The sequence below is a fragment of the Erinaceus europaeus genome, chromosome 13, assembly GCF_950295315.1.
Source record: "Erinaceus europaeus chromosome 13, mEriEur2.1, whole genome shotgun sequence".
Taxonomy (NCBI): domain Eukaryota; kingdom Metazoa; phylum Chordata; class Mammalia; order Eulipotyphla; family Erinaceidae; genus Erinaceus; species Erinaceus europaeus.
This window is the reverse complement of record NC_080174.1, coordinates 58,805,915-58,824,024: the sequence shown is the minus strand read 5'-3', so window position 1 is coordinate 58,824,024 and position 18,110 is coordinate 58,805,915. Positions and strand designations below refer to the sequence as shown.

At 39.5% G+C, this 18,110-nt stretch overlaps 1 protein-coding gene across 7 annotated transcripts in view; it reads right to left on the bottom strand.

Annotated features, from left to right (window-relative positions):
* Window positions 1-281: 281 nt before the first annotated feature.
* STIL (STIL centriolar assembly protein) overlaps window positions 282-18,110 on the bottom strand; it is a 58,324-nt gene continuing 40,495 nt past the window's right edge. For 6 of the 7 annotated variants that reach the window (XM_060205941.1, XM_007521341.3, XM_060205940.1 and 3 more), the window contains 6 exons: window positions 16,944-17,906; window positions 15,669-15,834; window positions 11,539-11,767; window positions 7,924-8,137; window positions 4,022-4,272; window positions 282-1,827 (listed from right to left, as the gene is read on the bottom strand). In XM_060205941.1, coding sequence (XP_060061924.1) covers window positions 1,062-1,827; window positions 4,022-4,272; window positions 7,924-8,137; window positions 11,539-11,767; window positions 15,669-15,834; window positions 16,944-17,906 — 2,589 coding nt within the window. In that variant the 3' untranslated portion in view covers window positions 282-1,061. The remainder of the gene's footprint in view (window positions 1,828-4,021; window positions 4,273-7,923; window positions 8,138-11,538; window positions 11,768-15,668; window positions 15,835-16,943; window positions 17,907-18,110) is intronic. The other variant, XM_007521342.3, reaches the window with a different exon arrangement.

Below are 18,110 nucleotides of genomic sequence, written 5' to 3'. Positions count from 1 at the left end.
CATGGGGTAACATGTGTGCTCAATTGGTGTGCCACTGCCTGGCTCCCAGGACTTTTTTTTTAATGGATAGACAGCCAGAAATCGAGAGGGGAGGTTGAGTTAAAGAGGGAGAGAGAAACCTGCCACACTGCTTCTCTCCCTACAGGGGCTTGAACCCTGGTCCTTGCATATTGTGATATATGCACTCAACAAGGTGCACCACCACCCAGCCCCTAAAGTTTTTTGCTTTTTTTTTAAGTGGGAAAGTATATGATACAGCAGAGAACAAAAGGAAAAAGCAGTCAATCTAGATATTTTTATTAAGTCCTACTAAAATATTAAAACATTTGAAAAAGTTTAAAAAACACACTCACATCCAATGATTTTTTTTGTGTGTGTGATAGTGCTACATACTGAAAATGTTCCATTAACATCAACCCACTAGACTGCAAAAGTTTTACTTCTACAGAATTTAACCAATGTGCAATCTTAATTAAGAGGATATATACACTCGCTGTATAAACAATTTAAGTTACCTTTTAAAAATAAAACCTCCCCCCTTAAACTCGGTAAGGGTTGATTTAGCTAATTTAGTCAGGTCATGATAACTTTATTTGTTCTGGTGACACCAGGCAGATGCAGAGATGCAATGTGCTAGGAAAATCGACTTTTCAAAGGCGGGACAGATGAAATGGAACCCCAAAGTTCATGAATGTTTAAGGAATAGCTGAATCCCTTCAAGTGTGATTTACAGTAAAATAAAAAAAATAAAAACTCTGGGAAAAAATACTTCAGATTCAGAGTTGGATGTCTATCTAAAATTGTTGAAATGACTGATGTCAGGTCTGATTTTTTTTAAAGGTTTTAGTGATGCTGAACTACCCTATTTGAACAAAGAAAACTTAGTCCTCCAACTACCCAGCCATCTCAAAGATAATCAGGTAACTTATTTGACTCTTTGCAATCAGCTGCTACCAAGAACAGGGTGGCCCCTAGAATGATTAACAACTGCAAAACTACCAAAAGGTTCTGACCTCCTCAAATATCTTCAGGAGATAGCCTATCCTCAGGAGGACAGGTGGTTAAAACAATTTTGGCAACTGTCTAAGACGCTTTATATCCAAGAAAGTGCCTACTGAATTCATACTATTCATTTGCTTTAAAGTTTCAGAAGGTTTTAAACTTTCAGGGAAAACTGGAACGTCCCTCTCATTTTCTTTCTCAGGATGTTGGGTGAACTCTGCTTTTCCAGTTCGGAGGTTCATTGCAGGACTAGGTTTTAGGTTCTTTAATAAAAAAGCTGGGTTTTCACTCAACTGTTGTGTTGCTTTTGGCTGAACAACTTCATTTGTAATGTTTCTCAAAACTGGCATATCTGTATGGGTGTAACAATTAATTATTTCACAGGCATTTCCAAAAGGTTCTTTCTGTTGTTCAGGTGTGGATATAAGGTTTTGATTTACTGGGTGTTCATTTTTCTTCTCTGTATTGTTTGGAGGTTCTTCCTCTTCATCTTCACTATTGTCACTGCTTTGTATGAGTCCATATTTCTTCATATACTTTTTAGTTGCAAATGACATGTTGCTTGGTGAAATTAAACTAAGCCCCACTGTGCTTCTCTCTGTATTAACATGTCGCAGGCTTAGAGATGAATCACAGTTACTTTGGTTTGATCGAGTGAGAGACAGCTGTGATAGCTGATTTTCATTTAAGTACTTCAGAGCTATAGCATTTGCCTCCATGCTCAGATCCACGCCATTGGGGCTTAAGCCACTCATTCCGACATTAGCAAATGACATACAGTTTAATCCAGAGACCACTGCTTCAGGGCTGATGCATGCCAACACACTGAAAGACACAAAGGAATAGGCTATCATGTATCCTGAGTACTGAATAGTCTTATTATAAATATATTCAACTCTTTGAGCCCCTGGGTCCCCACCTGCAGGGGAGTTGCTTCACAAGTGGTGAAGCAGGTCTGTAGGTGTCTTTCTCTCCCCTTCTCTGTTTTCCCCTCCTCTCTCCATTTCTCTCTGTCCTACCCAACAACAATGACATCAATAACAACAACAATAACTACAAAAATATAACAAGGACAACAAAAAGGGAATGAATAAATGTTTTTTGTTTTTTTTTTTTAATACACACACACACATATACTCATCCAACTCTTTGGAATCAACAAAAGGTTTTTAGCTTTAAGTCTCATGGTGCTTTTCATCTGAATGGTCAGATGTCTAAATCCAGATGACCCAGATAAATTCAAAGGTAATTTATGATTCAGACTGAAAAGCAGAACACAAAATTCCTAATTTTGTACACCAGTCTTGGTTTTGTTTTAAAGATTTATTTATTTGAAACATAGGGTAAGAGAGAAAGAACCAGACATCACTCTGGTACATGTGCTGCTGGGGGATCAAACTCAGGACCTCATGCTTGAAAGACCCAATACTTTATCCTCTGTATCACCTCCAAGACCACCATCAATTTTGGTTTTTAAGACCGAAAATAAAATGTAAAAGTCGTTCATTACTGACAAAGTAAAACAAAAATAAAAACAAACAAAACTTTTATAAGGGCTGGCTGGTAGTATACCTGGTTGAGCACACTTGTTACAATGCTCAAGGACCCAGGTTTGAGCTCCTGGATCCCTGCAGGGGGAAAAGCTTTGCAAATGGTGAAGCAGGGATGCAGGTGTCTCTCTGCCTCTATCACCCCCTTCCCACTTGATTTCTGCCTGTCTATCAAATAAATAAAAATAATAAAAAAGAAAATAATAATAATAATAAAAAAGTTTGATGATTAGCTCACCATATTAAATAGATTGAAAACAAACATAGTTGAAGAGATTCCATTTTTTGGATAGAGAGAAGTGACAGGGAAGGAGAAAGAAGGGCACCTGCAGCACTGTTTCACCACTGCAAGTAGAGAGACCAGAAGGCTTGAACCTGGTTCTCACACAAGCTTTCTAGCAAGTACACCACTGTCCAACTGCCCAACCTGTGTATACTAGTTTGCTTTCACAAGATACAATCTCTAATTCACTTCTGTTGATATTATCTCATTAATGTTAACTAGCAGATGTGCCTTTTCCTCTGCATCACATGTACAGCAATAGCAAGGTTTTAGTGGTATTTTTATGAGCTAGGTACTCTATATCACAGAAGTCTTTTAAAGGAAAATCTTCTCTATCAAATATTTTAAACCTTACTCTGTCAAACACTTCATATTCCCCATTGCTTTCCCTCAGCACTAATTTAATTCATATTTCTTATTGTATAGTTTCCTACTAAAGACCAGCAGATCAGCAACTTTGGGTTTTTTTTTTTTTTCTTCCTCCCACTTTAGTATCCTTGGTAGGTTTTGCAGTTTTCCTATTATTCTTGCGTATTTCTTTTTTCTTTTTTTAAAGTTATGACTACATTATTTTTGTAATTCAGTAACAACAAAACTAATTAACAACAACAACAAAAAAATCCAACCTTAATAAATTTCAGATTTTATGCTTTTCTTTTTCTTTTTTTTTTTTTTTTAATCTTTGGTGTGCCACCACCTGGCTTTATGCTACTTTTATAAACGTGTGCTGAGCTCAATTTTGATGAACAGGAGTCATTTGATCAGAAAGATAAGTAAGGTTCATTTAACTATGCTCAAGAAATGCTTTTGCTTTCTGGATGCTTCAACTACATGAAAGTACACACAGTACCCGGCACAGAACTTATCACTCCACAAAGGCTTTCTAGACACAAGAAATGGCTAAACGCTCATTTTCCTTTCCTAACAACTCCTAGAGTATACTGTTGATATCTTTGCCACAAGAGATCTCTCTCAAATTATCCCCTACATATGTGACTTTCTCCTAAAAACATGATTTAAAAGATAGAGGTCATGTATATGTATATGTATTTTAAAAGATACTCGTCATGTATATGTAGACTCTGAATAGATGATCAATCAATTGACAGGCAAGTTGATATTTTCTCATGAAACTACTGCAATACACCTAAAATTATTTATCTTTAAAAACAAAATTTCAAGTTACCTTGCATGATCTACTTTATGTGCATTTTTCTTCACTTTGGTAGGAGAATCAATTTTTACTCCAAGACTCCTTAGTTGTTTAAGGGTTGCATTAAGGACACAATCTTTGTCCCCCAGTCCTGAATCATGCTTTTTTTTCTTCGTATGGTAAACATTTTGGGTTTTGGTGCATTCATGGCTGATAATCACTGCTTTAGTAGATGGCTGCTTAGTTTCTTTGGAAGAGTTATTTAATAGGTGATTCACCTGGCCCTGATTGGTGAAAAAAAAAAAAAGAAAGAAAAGACATTTTAAAAACCAAAATTAACAATCTTAGGAAATAAAAATGTAAACAAAAGAAAAATACTATCTTGCAAAAATCTGCAGTGTGAAGTAATATCTACAAGTATATGAAGCTTTTTATGTAAAAGTTCATTGAAATGAATGACTTCCTCAGAACTTTGAGACATTAGAATGCTCTGTATAGAACCTGCTTATTTTAATGCCACTATATTTAAACCATTTGAGATACCCAAGATTCCAATATAGTGCTGGCTACTCCACAGGAGAAGCAGCTCTTGAATGCCAAAGTGCTTTGAGCTGCCAAATTGGATAATGATTTAGGATTTCACTCCAATAGGCTCTACTGAAATATTTCAAAGTTTGTTTCCTGTGTTATAAGAAGTATAACATGAAGAAAGAGCATGACTTGGGAGGCCTAGTGTTGGGAGCTTTTATACTTTTTACTCAGAAACTTATTTACATATTAAATATTTATGGAGAATAAATTTTGAGCCCATGCTTGAGAACTCAATCGTTTGTTCACTGTGCCATCTCCCAGGCCCCACCATTGATCTTTTACAAGAAACTAATATGAATAGTTGTACAAGTACCAATTAAGAGGGTCTAATTGGAGGGTGCATTCTGTGGTTTTCAGTTTTTAAAAAAGATTTATTATTTTAACCAGAAGACTGCTGGACTCTGGTTTATGGTAGTGTGGGAGACCGAACTTAAAACTTTGGAGCATCAGGCATTAAAGTCTCTTCGCACAACCATTATACTAGCATCGAGGCCCTAAAGATTTGTTTATTACAAGAGGACAGACACACACCCACACACAGCCTACACCACATGAAAAGAACATAATGGTTATGCAAAAGACTTTCATGCCAGAGGCTCCAAGGCCCCTAGGTGAATTTCCCCCACGGTACCACCACAAACCAGAACTAAGCAATGGGGAGTGGGGGGGGGGGGAGACGGGGACACACAAAGAAACACAAGAAGCATACTAGCTTCTCCATTGCTGTGGAGACCAGGGGCTCAAAATCAGGTTGCTCACGGCACAAAACAGGTGTCTTCCCAAGTAAGCTATGTAACTATGTAACTGGATCTCTTCCTTGTTATTTTAAAACAAATGGCAAACTAGGGGCCGCGTGGTGGTACACCTTGGTAGAGTGCACATATTACCATGTACAAGGACCAGATTCAAGCTCCGGGTACCCACCCACAAGAGGGAAGTTTCACAAGCAGTGGGGTAGTGCTGCGGTATTTCTCTTTACTCTCCCTCTCCTCTCTCAATTTTTCTCTGTTCTATCAAATATAAGAAAAATAAAGTAAAACAGAACAAAAAGCAAATGCCAGGCATTCTGATATTTTGTTCATCTGCATTTCAGGGTAGATTAGCATTCTGTTTACTGAGTATCACACAGGGAATTTCAGGCATGCAAGCCTGGTGCTCTACCAGCTGAGCCATTTCCCCAGCCAGCATTCTTTGCTGTTGTCTGTGACCTTTCCCAGCACCCCTGTGTCCTTTCATATCCTGAGATTAATACCCAGAAAAAGATGACTAGTTAAAAAAAATAATAAAATCGGAGTCGGGTGGTAGCACAGCGGGTTAAGCGCACGTGGGGTGAAGCACAAGGACTGGCGTAAGGATCCCGGTTCGAGCCCCTAGCTCCCCACCTGCAGGGGAGTCACTTCACAGGCGGTGAAGCAGGTCTGCAGGTGTCTACCTTTCTCTCCCCCTCTCTGTCTTCCTCTCCTCGCTCCATTTCTCTCTGTCCTATGCAACAACACTGATAGCAATAATAACTACAATAATAATAATTACAACAATAAAGACAACAAGGGCAACAAAAGGGAAAATAAATAAAAATAAATAAATAAATAAATAAATAAAATCATGGAGCCAGTGGTTCACCCAGTTGAGCATACATGATAACAATGTGCAAGAGCCCAGGTTCAAGCCCCCAGCTCCCTCTGCAGGGGAAGAAGCTTCATGAGAGGTGGAGGCATACTTTAGGGGTCTTTCTCTACTTTCCTATCTCCTCCTTCACTCTCAATTTCTCTGTCTCTACCCAATAAATAAGTATCTAAAAAGTCATTTATCATTTGAGGAATGTGTCATGGGTTAATCTAAACTATAAACAAGTTTTACATAAAAAAGTCATGCTTTCATTTGGAAAATGGTGACTTAAGAGTTACCTTTAATTTGGCCTTTAATTTTTTTAGAATCTGACCGACCCCTTTACTCACTCTGAATGAGCTCTAATATGATCCATCTTCCCTGACATTAAAACCCACTTCACTCCTTGAGCATACTACTAGCATCAGTCTAGGACCTAGTAAATAACCAATACATGCTAACTGATGAGTAATTAGAGCTCTATGATCTATGTTAAATTAGTCCTCAATTAAAAATAGAGATCAAATGTTCCAAAAATCTGTAATTTGGATGGCAGTAATAGTCATTTGACCTTTAAGCTTTAGTCCACATTCTAACCTTTCCAATATGACTATTTCCTTTTATTCTGTGCTGCCTTTTGTTTACAGCATTTCAGTCTGTCCCATAATTGTTAATGGTTGGTAGCATGGCCTAGTTCCCCTACGTTCTCAAGCGCAGAGGTTGTTATCTGTATATTTCTCCCCACTAGTTTAGATACTTTCTTAAGACTGAGCTGACTATTCAATAAAAATTTTCATATGAACTAAAATCCGAAAATTTTATCATAAATATTCTACATGCTAATTTTTAAACTTCCTGTAAATCTGTGCTTGTTCTAGGACAATACTTACACATATTTTTAAAAATAAGACCTTTCTTCCCTAGTTATCTATAAGTATTAAATGCCTTTTTTCCCCTCCTCCTCTTCTTTTTGATAGGACAGAGAGAAATTGAAGAGGTGAGGAGACAGAGAGATATCTGTAGCACTACTTAATAATTTTTTTTTAATTTATTTTATTTATTTCCTCTTGTTGCCCTTGTTGTTTCATTGTTGTAGTTATTACTGTTGTTGTCGTTGTTGGATAGGACAGAGAGAAATGGAGAGAGGGAGGGGAAGACAGAGAGGAGGAGAGAAAGATAGACACCTGCAGACCTGCTTCACCACCTGTGAAGCGACTCCCCTGCAGGTGGGGAGCCGGGGTTCGAACCGGGATCCTTGTGCTTTGCGCCAGCTGCGTTTAACCCGCTGCGCTACAGCCCGACTCCCTACTTAATAAATTTTATGCTTATAATAAAATATTAAATCTAGGTTATCATAATTTGTGAAAAGCTAAAAGTGGTGTATTGCACCAAAGTAAAAGGCACCAAAGTAAAAGGCTCTGGCGTGGGGGAGAGTTCAGGTCCTGGAACAAGATGGCAGAGGACCTAGTGGGGGTTCTACTGTTATGTGGAAAAATGGGAAATGTTAGGTATGTACAAACTATTGTATTTACTGTCAACTATAAAACATTAATTCAATAAAGAAATTAAAAGATAATCTCAAAAAAAGAAAAAAGCTAAAAGAAACTAATAACATTAATTTTTCATCATTAATTTGCTGGGATTTTTTTTTTTTTTACATTAGGTACCAATTCACATAAAGAAAGGCTTAACTACTGTATGTCCTTAATATACATCTCACGAAAGAAAGACTGTCTCACCAATAAATCCTGGTATATTTTCTGATTATCCGATGGTTGCTGAGATATGGGTTGTATAACTTGCTCAGATCTTGGCTCCCCTGATGTTACATAGTTATTACTGGCACCCTCTACTGGTTCATTCTGTAAGCACATGCTTGTATTCTCTGCCAGCGGGGAATTCGGAAAAAACAGAGGCACATCAAGTTCTTTTTTCACAACTGGAGAAGAGCTGCTTGAAAAGACACATACAAGGGAAGTTAGTTATCAGGGTACCTTTAACCTATCTGAAGTGCAGTAACTATGGAAGAAAAGGATGTGAATCAAGCTGTAACATTCTGGTTTATATTTTCAATTCTTAATCATCCTGGAAGACTACATAGAAACAGCATACCACCTTTAAAAGGTATGCTATGTAGTAATACAGAACTAATTCTTGGGAGTCGGGCGGTGGCACAAAGGACCAGCGTAAGGATCCTGGTTCAAGCCTCCAGCTCCCCACCTGTAGGGGAGTTGCTTCACAGTCAATGAAGCAGGTCTGCAGGTGTCTCACTTTCTCTGCTGGGAAATTGTGCAGATGCAGTCACATCTGCCATGTTGTCCCCTCAGGCTACTGCTAGTTCCCGCGAGAGTTCGGAGTGCCTGTTTCGCCATGCTGTGCCCTCAGGGCATTGTCTATTTCCCTGCGATATTTGGAGTGCTTTGGTTACTCCTCCCCCCCTCCCATTCTCAGGAGAGTCATTATCCTATCCTGGAGTGCTGTGGTTACTCCTCCCTTCCCATTCTCACGAAAGCTGCTCCTATAAAAGCCCTTCTTCTTCTGCACCTTGCTCTCTTGCCAGAGCTTCACTCCGGTGTTCAGACGCAGGAAAGGTTACTGCGTGAGGCGGCCATTTTCGCTACCTCCACGTGGCCCAACCTGCTTCTCTAGCACCCAACTCTGAGGTGCCAGCGCAAATAAAGATTTGTGTTTCCTCTTCGCTCCGTACCTCCTCTCTTCTCTGAGGCACACAACAACATTTCTCTCCCCTCTCTGTCTTCCCCTCCTCTCTCCATTTCTCTCTGTCCTATCGAACAATAATGACATCAACAACAACAATAAAAATCAACAAGGGCAACACAAGGGAAAAATAAATAAATATTAAAAAAAAGAACTCATTCTTTAAAAGATGAAAAACAACCAGATGATTTACCTTGAATGTGGTGTAGTAATTTTTTTGGTATATTTTTTAAAAATTATCTTTATTTGTGGGACAAAGAGACAGAAATCAAGAGGGGAGGAAAAGGTAGAGAGGGAGAAGGAAGGAGAGGGAGGGAGGGAGAGAGAGAGAGACCTGCAGCCCTGCTTCACCACTTGCAAAACTTTCCTTCTGCAGGTGGGAATGGGAGCCTCAAACCTGGGTCCTTATGCATTGTAACGTGTGTTCAACCAGGTGCACCACCACCTGGCCCCTGTATAATAATTTTTTTAAGCTTATGTAAATGTTTAAAGTATACTGGGTAGGGATGTCACACACAGAGGAAGGTTCACAAGTGGTAGAGTAGTACTATGGTATCTTTCTTCCTCTCTCAACATTATATATAAAAAGGAATAGAGGGAAAAAAAAGTCTCAGAGGAATGGAACCACATAAGCAAAAAAAAAAAAAAAAAGTTGCTTCTTAAGTAGTGAAGCAAGGCTGCAAGGTCTCTCTCTCTCTCTCTCTTGAATAGGACAGAGAGAAATTGAGAGAGAAGAAAGACAGACACCAACATACCTGTTTCACAGCTCTGTGGGATGACCCCCCCTGCAGGTGGGGAGTCAGGGGCTCAAACCAGGATCCATGCATGGATCCTTATACTTTGTACTCTGTGAGCTTAACGGTGTTTCTCTGTGTCCTTCCCTCTCAATTTCTATTTCTATCCATTAATAAATACTTTAAAAAAAAAATCTAAAAAGTATTTAATGAACATTACTTGAAAATTTGGAATTTAAATAATTATTTTTAGAACAGTCATAGAAAGTAATAGCAAAAAATGCTTGAGAGACAGCATAGTAGTTATGCAAAAGACTTTCATGCATGAAGCCCTGACTTCCCAGGTTCAATTCCCAGTACCACCATAAACCAGAGCTGAGCAGTGCTCTGATAAAAATTAATAATAGTGGTCCAGGAGGTGGTGTAGTAGATAACGCACTGGACTCTCAAGCATGAGGTTCCGAGTTCAATTCCTAGCAACACATGTGCAAGTGTAATGTTGGAGTCTTTCCTCTCCTGCCTCAGAGCCTATGTGCAAAGCCACAATACCAGGTCAGCACTCTGTGAATCTTTCCTATCTTTCTCATAAATAAAAATATATATATATAGGGAGTCGAGTGGTGACGCAATGGGTTAAGTGCACATGGCTCAAAGCGCAAGGACCTGCGTAAGGATCCTGGTTTGAGCCCCCGGCTCCCCACCTGCAGGAGAGTCGCTTCACAGGCGGTGAAGCAGGATTGCAGGTGTCTTTCTCTCCCCTTCTCTGTCTTCCCCTCTTCTCTCCATTTCTCTCTGTCCTATCCAACAACAACGACAACAATAATAACTACAACAATAAAACAACAAGGGCAACGAAAGGGAATAAATAAATATTTAAAATATACATATATATTAAAAAATATAAAGTTCTTTATGTGACTAAGGAAGTAGCTCAGCTGGAAAAGCACAAAACTTACATGTCTGAGTTTTCTAGTTTGACCCCTTGTGCTGCACGTACTCAAGTGGTGCTATAGCTTCAAGCTCTCCTTTATATGAAGCTCTCTTGTATGAAATATAGTAATAAAATCGGTTTTGGAGTGGAGACCCCCCCCACCATAATTCTAGAAAGTTGACTACAGTTTACAGGAAAAAGTCAAAGAGAATAAGTATATACAGTTAATTTCTCTGTGTTCTTGGTTTCACTAATTATTCTAAATAAAACATGGGACTTATCTTGAGGCATCATCCAAATTATTACTATTATTGCCTCCAGGTTTACTGCTGGGGCTCAGTGCCTGCACTATGAATCCACTGCTCCTGGAAGCTAATTTTTTACTCCTTTTGCTGTTTTATCATTATTGTGGTTATTATTATTGTGATTTTTGCGGTCATTGTTGTTGGATAGGACAGAGAGAAATGGAGAGAGGAGGGGAAGACAGAGAGGGGAACAGAAAGAGAGACACCTGCAGACTTGCTTCACTACTTGTGAAGCTACTCCCCTATAGGTGGGGAGCCTGGTGCTCAAACCAGGATCCTTATGCTTTGAACCATGTGCACTTAACCTGCTGTGCTACTACCCAACCTCACCAAATTATTTCTATCCTCTTATCTTTCTAATAAAAAAAAAAGTGGGCTGGGGGTAGATAGCATAATGGTTATGCAAAAAGACTCTCATGCCTAAGGCTGCAAAGTCCCAGGTTCAATCCCCCGAACCACCATAAACCATAGCTGAGCAATGCTCTGGTTTAAAAAAAAAAAAAAAAGTGGGGAGAGGTGAGATGGTGCAGACCTTGCATTCAAGATCCCAGATTCAATCCTAAGCAGCACCAATAGCCATAGTAATCGGGGGTCTGGTCAAAAAGACAAAAACATTGTAAAAGGAAAAAAAAGTAGGATGAATGTTAATAAAAGAGATCATCTTACTTGGATACAGAAAGTGGCTGATGAAATTCTTCCACAGCAATGTTGCTGTCTTCAAAGCTGGGGATATCAACTGCTTTTAATGAAGATGCACTGCCTGGAGGACTTGTGACTTCATTATTAATATGCACAGAAAAATTCATATCCTCACTGGAAATTTTGGTATCATCTTGCTTCAGCTGACAGTCAGTCTCTTGAGCATCTCCTGCTGCATTCCAAAACAAGCTAGCACCTGGAGATGAAGAAATTTAAAACAGATAGTAAGTAAATAACTATAAAAATTCTGACAAAAATCTTTGCTAATAAGACTAGCTGTATTATTTTAACACAATTATCTAGAATTATGTTTACATTATATTTCTTCAGAAAGTCATGAAGATGTAAGTGAACAGCAGAAAAAAGAAAGCTGGGATACAAAGGAAAAAAAAGAGTTCTGTGTCCCCATCTTCTCCAATGAAAACTGCAAGAGTTCTCCCAAGATCATTGATATGGGCTGATTCTTTATCTATATCTAAATCTAAATATACTTCCCATTTTTTTCACCAAGGGTTCTGCCTTCACTTCCTTTCTAATTCACCTTTACACCTAATTACTACTTTTGGTTGTCTTTCCTTTTTTCCTCTTCTCTCTCAAATAAGAGAAATAGTGCCTTCTTCTGGTGGTTACAAGATCCACTTTTCTTTCATTGATGGTGTGAAAACAAGATTCCTGGTGACAAGTGCTTTGGGTACTTGTGGAATGGAGATTCAGAGTGCTTTGGTTTACTTCCCTTATCATTTACCCCTTTAGGAATATGGAAAAAGGAAGAAAGAAAGGAAGTAGCAAAGGACGGAGGGATCCCAACAGATAGCCCCCTAGTATGTACATCTCAATTCCTTGGCCACCGAAGCTGGGGTTAAAACCTAATCTAAACTAAGACTGATTTTTTGCAATTTGAAACTGGAATTGATGTAAAATTAGCTATAGTTTGTGCATATGATTAGAATGGTATAACACACAGCTTTACAGTTTTGATTTCAAAATTTAGAGCAGTAAACACTACAGACAGAATTGAATAGAACAACTAAATAGAGGAACAGGGAGGTAGGTGGCACTTGAGTATGGTGCTGAACTTGGGAGCATGAAGCCCCAAGTCTAACCCTCAGTATCCTATGTACCAGAGTAATGCTTTGGTGTTTTTTTCTCTCTCTCTCTCCCTCTCCCCCTCCCCCCTCTCTCCCCTACCATCTTGTGTTAATAAATAAATGAAATATTCATCTTCTAGTTTTTTTCCCTAAAGTCCAGTTCTACTCTTGGTCATGGACCCAATGAAACATCCTCATACCACCCAGCAAATTACCTTTTCCTTGACAAAACTACCTTTAATGTGGTTCATCATCACTTGCAATGAAAAAATATTCAAGGCTCAAATCTTGAGTTGTTACTCTTACGAGTTTTATACCACTGACCCATTTTCACTCTTCTGACATATAGGTATCATTTTATAATCCCCAAAAGGAGCTCAATCTCAATAGATATAGGCTGAAATCAGTTCTTTCTTTTCTACCTTGTCTGGTTAACACAATCACTGTTCCATCAGTTATCCAGATTCAATACCCTTAAGTAGATTTTTTTCATTCTTAGTAAAATTTTAATTTTGAAATATATATATTTTGATGTTTATTTATTTATTCATTCCCTTTTGTTGTCCTTGTTTTAATGTTGTAGTTATTACTGATGTCGTTGTTGTTGGATGGGACAGAGAGAAATGGAGAGGAGGGGAAGACAGAGAGGGGGAGAGACCTGCATACCTGCTTTACTGCTTGTGAAATGACTCCCCTACAGGTGGAGAGCCAGAGGCTTGAACCGGAATCCTTACACCGCTGGTCCTTGCGCTTTGCGCCACCTGCACTTAACCCGCTACACTACCACCCAACTCACTTGAAATATATTTTTGATATACTCCTTATCCAGGTCCTTCTGATGCTAAGATTTTGTATTACCACAGCACATTTTTCAAAATTAAGAAACTACCAATGAAGACTGGTATACAGTTCATCCAGTAAAGTGCATGCCATCTTGTCATGATTATGACTAAGGTTTGAATTCCAACACCACAGAAGATATCAGGAGAGCTGCTCGGATGGCTCTCCCTCTAAAAAAAAAAAGGAAAGGAAAGGAGGGGGGAGTCAGGCAGTAGTACAGCAGGTTAAGCGCAGGTGGCGCAAAGCGCAAGGGCTGGCCTAAGGATCCCAGTTCGAGCCCCTGACTCGTGCTTCACAGGCGGTGAAGCAGGTCTGCAGGTGTCTGCCTTTCTCTCCCCCCCCATTTCCCTCTGTCCTATCCAACAACAACGACATCATCAACAACAACAATAACTACAACAATAAAACAAGGGCAACAAAAGGCAACAAATAAATAAAATATTTAAAAAAAAAGGAAAGGAGGGAGCTGGGCGGTAGTGCAGCGGGTTAAGCACACAGGGCGGAAAGTGCATGGATCAGCATCAGGATTCCAGTTTGAGCCCTCAGTTCCCCACCTGCAGGGGAGTCGCTTCACAGGCAAGTCTGCAGGTGTCTTTCTCCCTCCATCCTCTCCATTGTCCTATCCAACAACAATGATGATAAACAAGGGTAACAAAAGGGAAAAAAGTTAAAAAATAAAATATATATTTAAAAAAAGGAAAGGGGGAGGAGAGAGGGGGAGGGAGAGGAAAGGAGGAAGAGGAATGGGGGGGAAGGGGAAAAAGGAAAGAATAAAATAAATTGCAGCCCTGGAGATGGCACACTAGATGAAGCACTGGACTGTCAAGTGTGTGGTCCTGGATTCAGTCCCTGGTGTTGCATGTGCCAAAGGGCTACTCTTGTTCTCTCCCCCTAGGGGTATTAAGCATATCAGGGGTTCTGGGTTCATTCTCTTGATACTGCAAAGAAGAAACCAACACTGATACCAGTTACTAAAAGCAGACTTTCTTACAATTTTACCAATCTCCTTGCCCCAAAGTCCCCTTCCTGTGCCAGGATATCAAATTGCATTAAACTGAAGTAACTTTCAAAACCTCCTTTTTGCTCAACTTCCATATCCAGTAAACTATCAAATCTTATCACCACTCTACAAGGCTTACTCTTCTTACTTATCACCACATTATGAGCCACATACCTTGCTAGATCCTAGGACACAAAGATATTCAAGATGATTTCATGGTGTGGGAGTGAGTAAACATGTATGTAAATATATATATCGGGGCTGGGTAGCGGCATACTTGTTAAGAGTGTCCATGTTATAGTGGGCAAGGATCCAAGTTCAACCCTCTGTCTACTTGCAGGAGGGAAGTTTTACCAGTGGTGAAACAGGACTGTAGGTGTCTCTTTCTCGATCTCCTCCTTCCCTCTTGGCTTTCTCTCTCTCTCTCTCTCTCTCTATATATATATATATATATATATATACATATATATATATATATATATATCCCCAATAATAAAATATGTAAAAATAAATAATTATTTACATTATCAGCTACGGGTAAAATCTTCAATGTTGCTTACATTAAAGTACATTTCTTTCTTGTACCAAACACCAACATCAATGTAAGTATTTTCACATGAACAAAGAAAGCATTAGAACTATTTCAAATAAAAAATAAAACTACTGTGGTCCAGGAGGTGGCGCAGTGGCTAAGGCACTAGACTCTCAAGCATGAGGTCCTGAGTTCAATCCCTGGCAGCACATGTACCAGAGTGATGTCTGGTTCTCTCTCTCTCTCCCCTATCTTTCTCATAAATAAATAAATAAAATCTTTTAAAAAAATAAATAAATAAATAAAAAATAATAAAACTACTAAGGGTCGGGCGGTAGCGCAGCAGGTTAAGCGCAGGTGGCGCAAAGCGCAAGGACCAGTATAAGGATCCTGGTTCAAGCCCCCGGCTCCCCAACTGCAGTGGGGTTCACTCGCTTCATAAGCAGTAAAGCAGGTCTGCAGGTGTCTATCTTTCTCTCCCCCTCTTTTGATTTCTCTCTGTCCTATCAAACATTATCAATGGCAACAATAACAAGGGCAACAAAATGGGAAAAAATGGCCTCCAGGAGCAGTGGATTTGTAGTGCTGGGACTCGCCCTGGAGGCAAATAAATAAATAAATAAATAAATAAAATTACCTGTGCTCACAGCAATGCTCACACTTTTTCGCACATGTAAACCAGGAGAAGACTGAGTTTCCATGGAAACCAGCTCCATTTGTCTTGCAGCTCCCACCGTGTCTTCAGCAGTGGCTGTCTTGGGGGGACAGGGCTGCAGAGACTGTGCTTCCAACAAGCGCTGAATCTGTACCAATTAAAAACATTTTAAGTTGACAGTAAAGTAATTAACAAGACTGGCAGCAAGTCTTAAGAGTGGATTATGAAGTACCCTTATTTTAAATAATTTGACTTTTAGCTCTATTTTTCTACCACAGACTATATACAGAAAACTTACTCAATGTAGAAATTCCCAATTCTTTATAATAACAACTTGATCTAAATGTTAATTTAAAAGTGAAGACAAACAGGTTTTGATTACCATTCACAAATTGGCACTCACATTGAAAAACCTGAATGTTGGGCTGGGCAATAGCATACCTGGTTAAGCACACTTATTACAGTGCGCAAGGACTCAGGTTCAAGCCCCTGGCCCAACCTGCAGGGGAAAAGCTTTGTAAGTGGTGAAGCAGGGCTACAGATGTATGTCTCTCTCCTTCCCCTCTCGCCAATTCTGGCTATTTCTACCCAATAAATAAATATAAAAAATAATAAATAAAAAAACCTGAATGCTAACCTTCAACATTTTATACCTATTTCACAAGTCAAAGAACCACAACCTTCCCCAACCCCATCACTCTCTCTCTCTCACACACACACATACACACACGTGCATACGCGTGCTTCAGTGCTTTAGTATTTTTAAGTTTATTTTTATTTTTTTAATTTGCTTTTCCCCAACCTTTTGTTGCCCTTGTTATTGTAGTTATTATTGTTGTTGTTATTGATGTCGTCATTGTTGGATATGACAGAGAGAAATGGAGAAAGAGAAGACAGAGGGGGTAGAGAAAGATAGACACCTGTAGACCTCCCTCACCGCCTGTGAAGCGACTCCCCTGCAGGTGGGGAGCCGGGGGCTGGAACCGGGATCCTTACGCTGGTACTTGCACTTCGAGCCACCTGTGCTGAACCTGCTGCACTACCACCCGACCTCCATTGCTTTAGTATCTTATCGTCTCTTGTCTCTGGAAAACTCTGTAGGTGTTTATCTTTCTCTTTTCCTCTAAAAAATTCAATCCAAATTTGGAGGTCCCAAATTCAATCCCCAGAACCACCATAAGCCAGAGCTAAGCAGTGCTCTGGTAAATAAAATAATTACAGTAACAGTCTAGTAGAATTGAAAAGGTCTGTGCAAACCTGTGCCTGAAGCAGTCTCAGTTGTCTGTCTTGCTCTGTGAGGAACCTATAAGCATCTGGAGATAGTCCCATCATTCCATTATCTGAGCCAGTCTTGGGTGTGTGCAGGCATACTGCACAAGGTTGTGGGTTACATGAGTCCATGTTCGAAGGTAGTCTTGCCACAGGTGATGGTTCTACACTACTGTGGGGAGAATAAGAGCCTACACTTCCCTGAGGTCTCAAGGCTACAGGACTACTTGAAGAATAGAATGCATTATGGCACAGAGCTGGGCATCCACTTGCGTGAAATAATGTGTGTTTTTGAAGGGCTTCCGGATGAAGATCTGGAACAGACCCTATTGTGTTCATTCCTTGCCAAGAATTCACTGGAGTATATTGAATATGGCCATGATGCTGACAGCAATTGCAAATATTTGTGGAATGGTAAGGTGATGGTGGGGGAGTTGGTATCTGAAATTCATTCAATCTTCCTGAATTATGCGGGGGAAAAACAAAATTGTGTGGGTGGGACTGTGGGGCAAGAGAAGACAGCTTGGAGTTAAATGTGGAGGATCTTAGAGGATACTCTTCTTTTTGTGCACTTCCAGCAGAAATTGTTTGAAGTGTTTCAGATGTATCAGAAGACAGCACATCAAGAGATGATGGTTTAACACTGCCCCTGATGTGAGGGTTCTCTTTTGTACATGTAGATGACTGTTTCACTTTGCAGTGTCTCAAAGAAGCAGAGCCCTGGTTTAACTGATCTGGCAGTCTTCTCAATGAAGGTGCCCCTGCTTCAACTTCTGGATTATGTTTCTCATCATAAAGGTGTAGCTGCAATGGCTCCACGTGTTCACAGTGATTATTTAATGAAGGAGGATTTTCCTTGTTCACCATTTCCAATGAATTAGGATTTGATTCTATACAACTGTCATCCAACACAAGTGAAAGTTCAGGAACAAGTGGTTGAATCTTAGAAACCTACAGGTGGGAGAGAAATTAAAGGGTAATTTTCAGGAGAAAGACAGCATGTCACTTTCTTCACATCAATATTTCCCATATTACAACCAGTTACTTATTTTTTTATTGTTGTTAGTTATTATTATTGTTGTTGCCATTGTTGTTGGACAAGACAGAGAGAAATGGAGAGAGGAGGGGAAGACAGAGGGAGGGAGAGAAAGACAC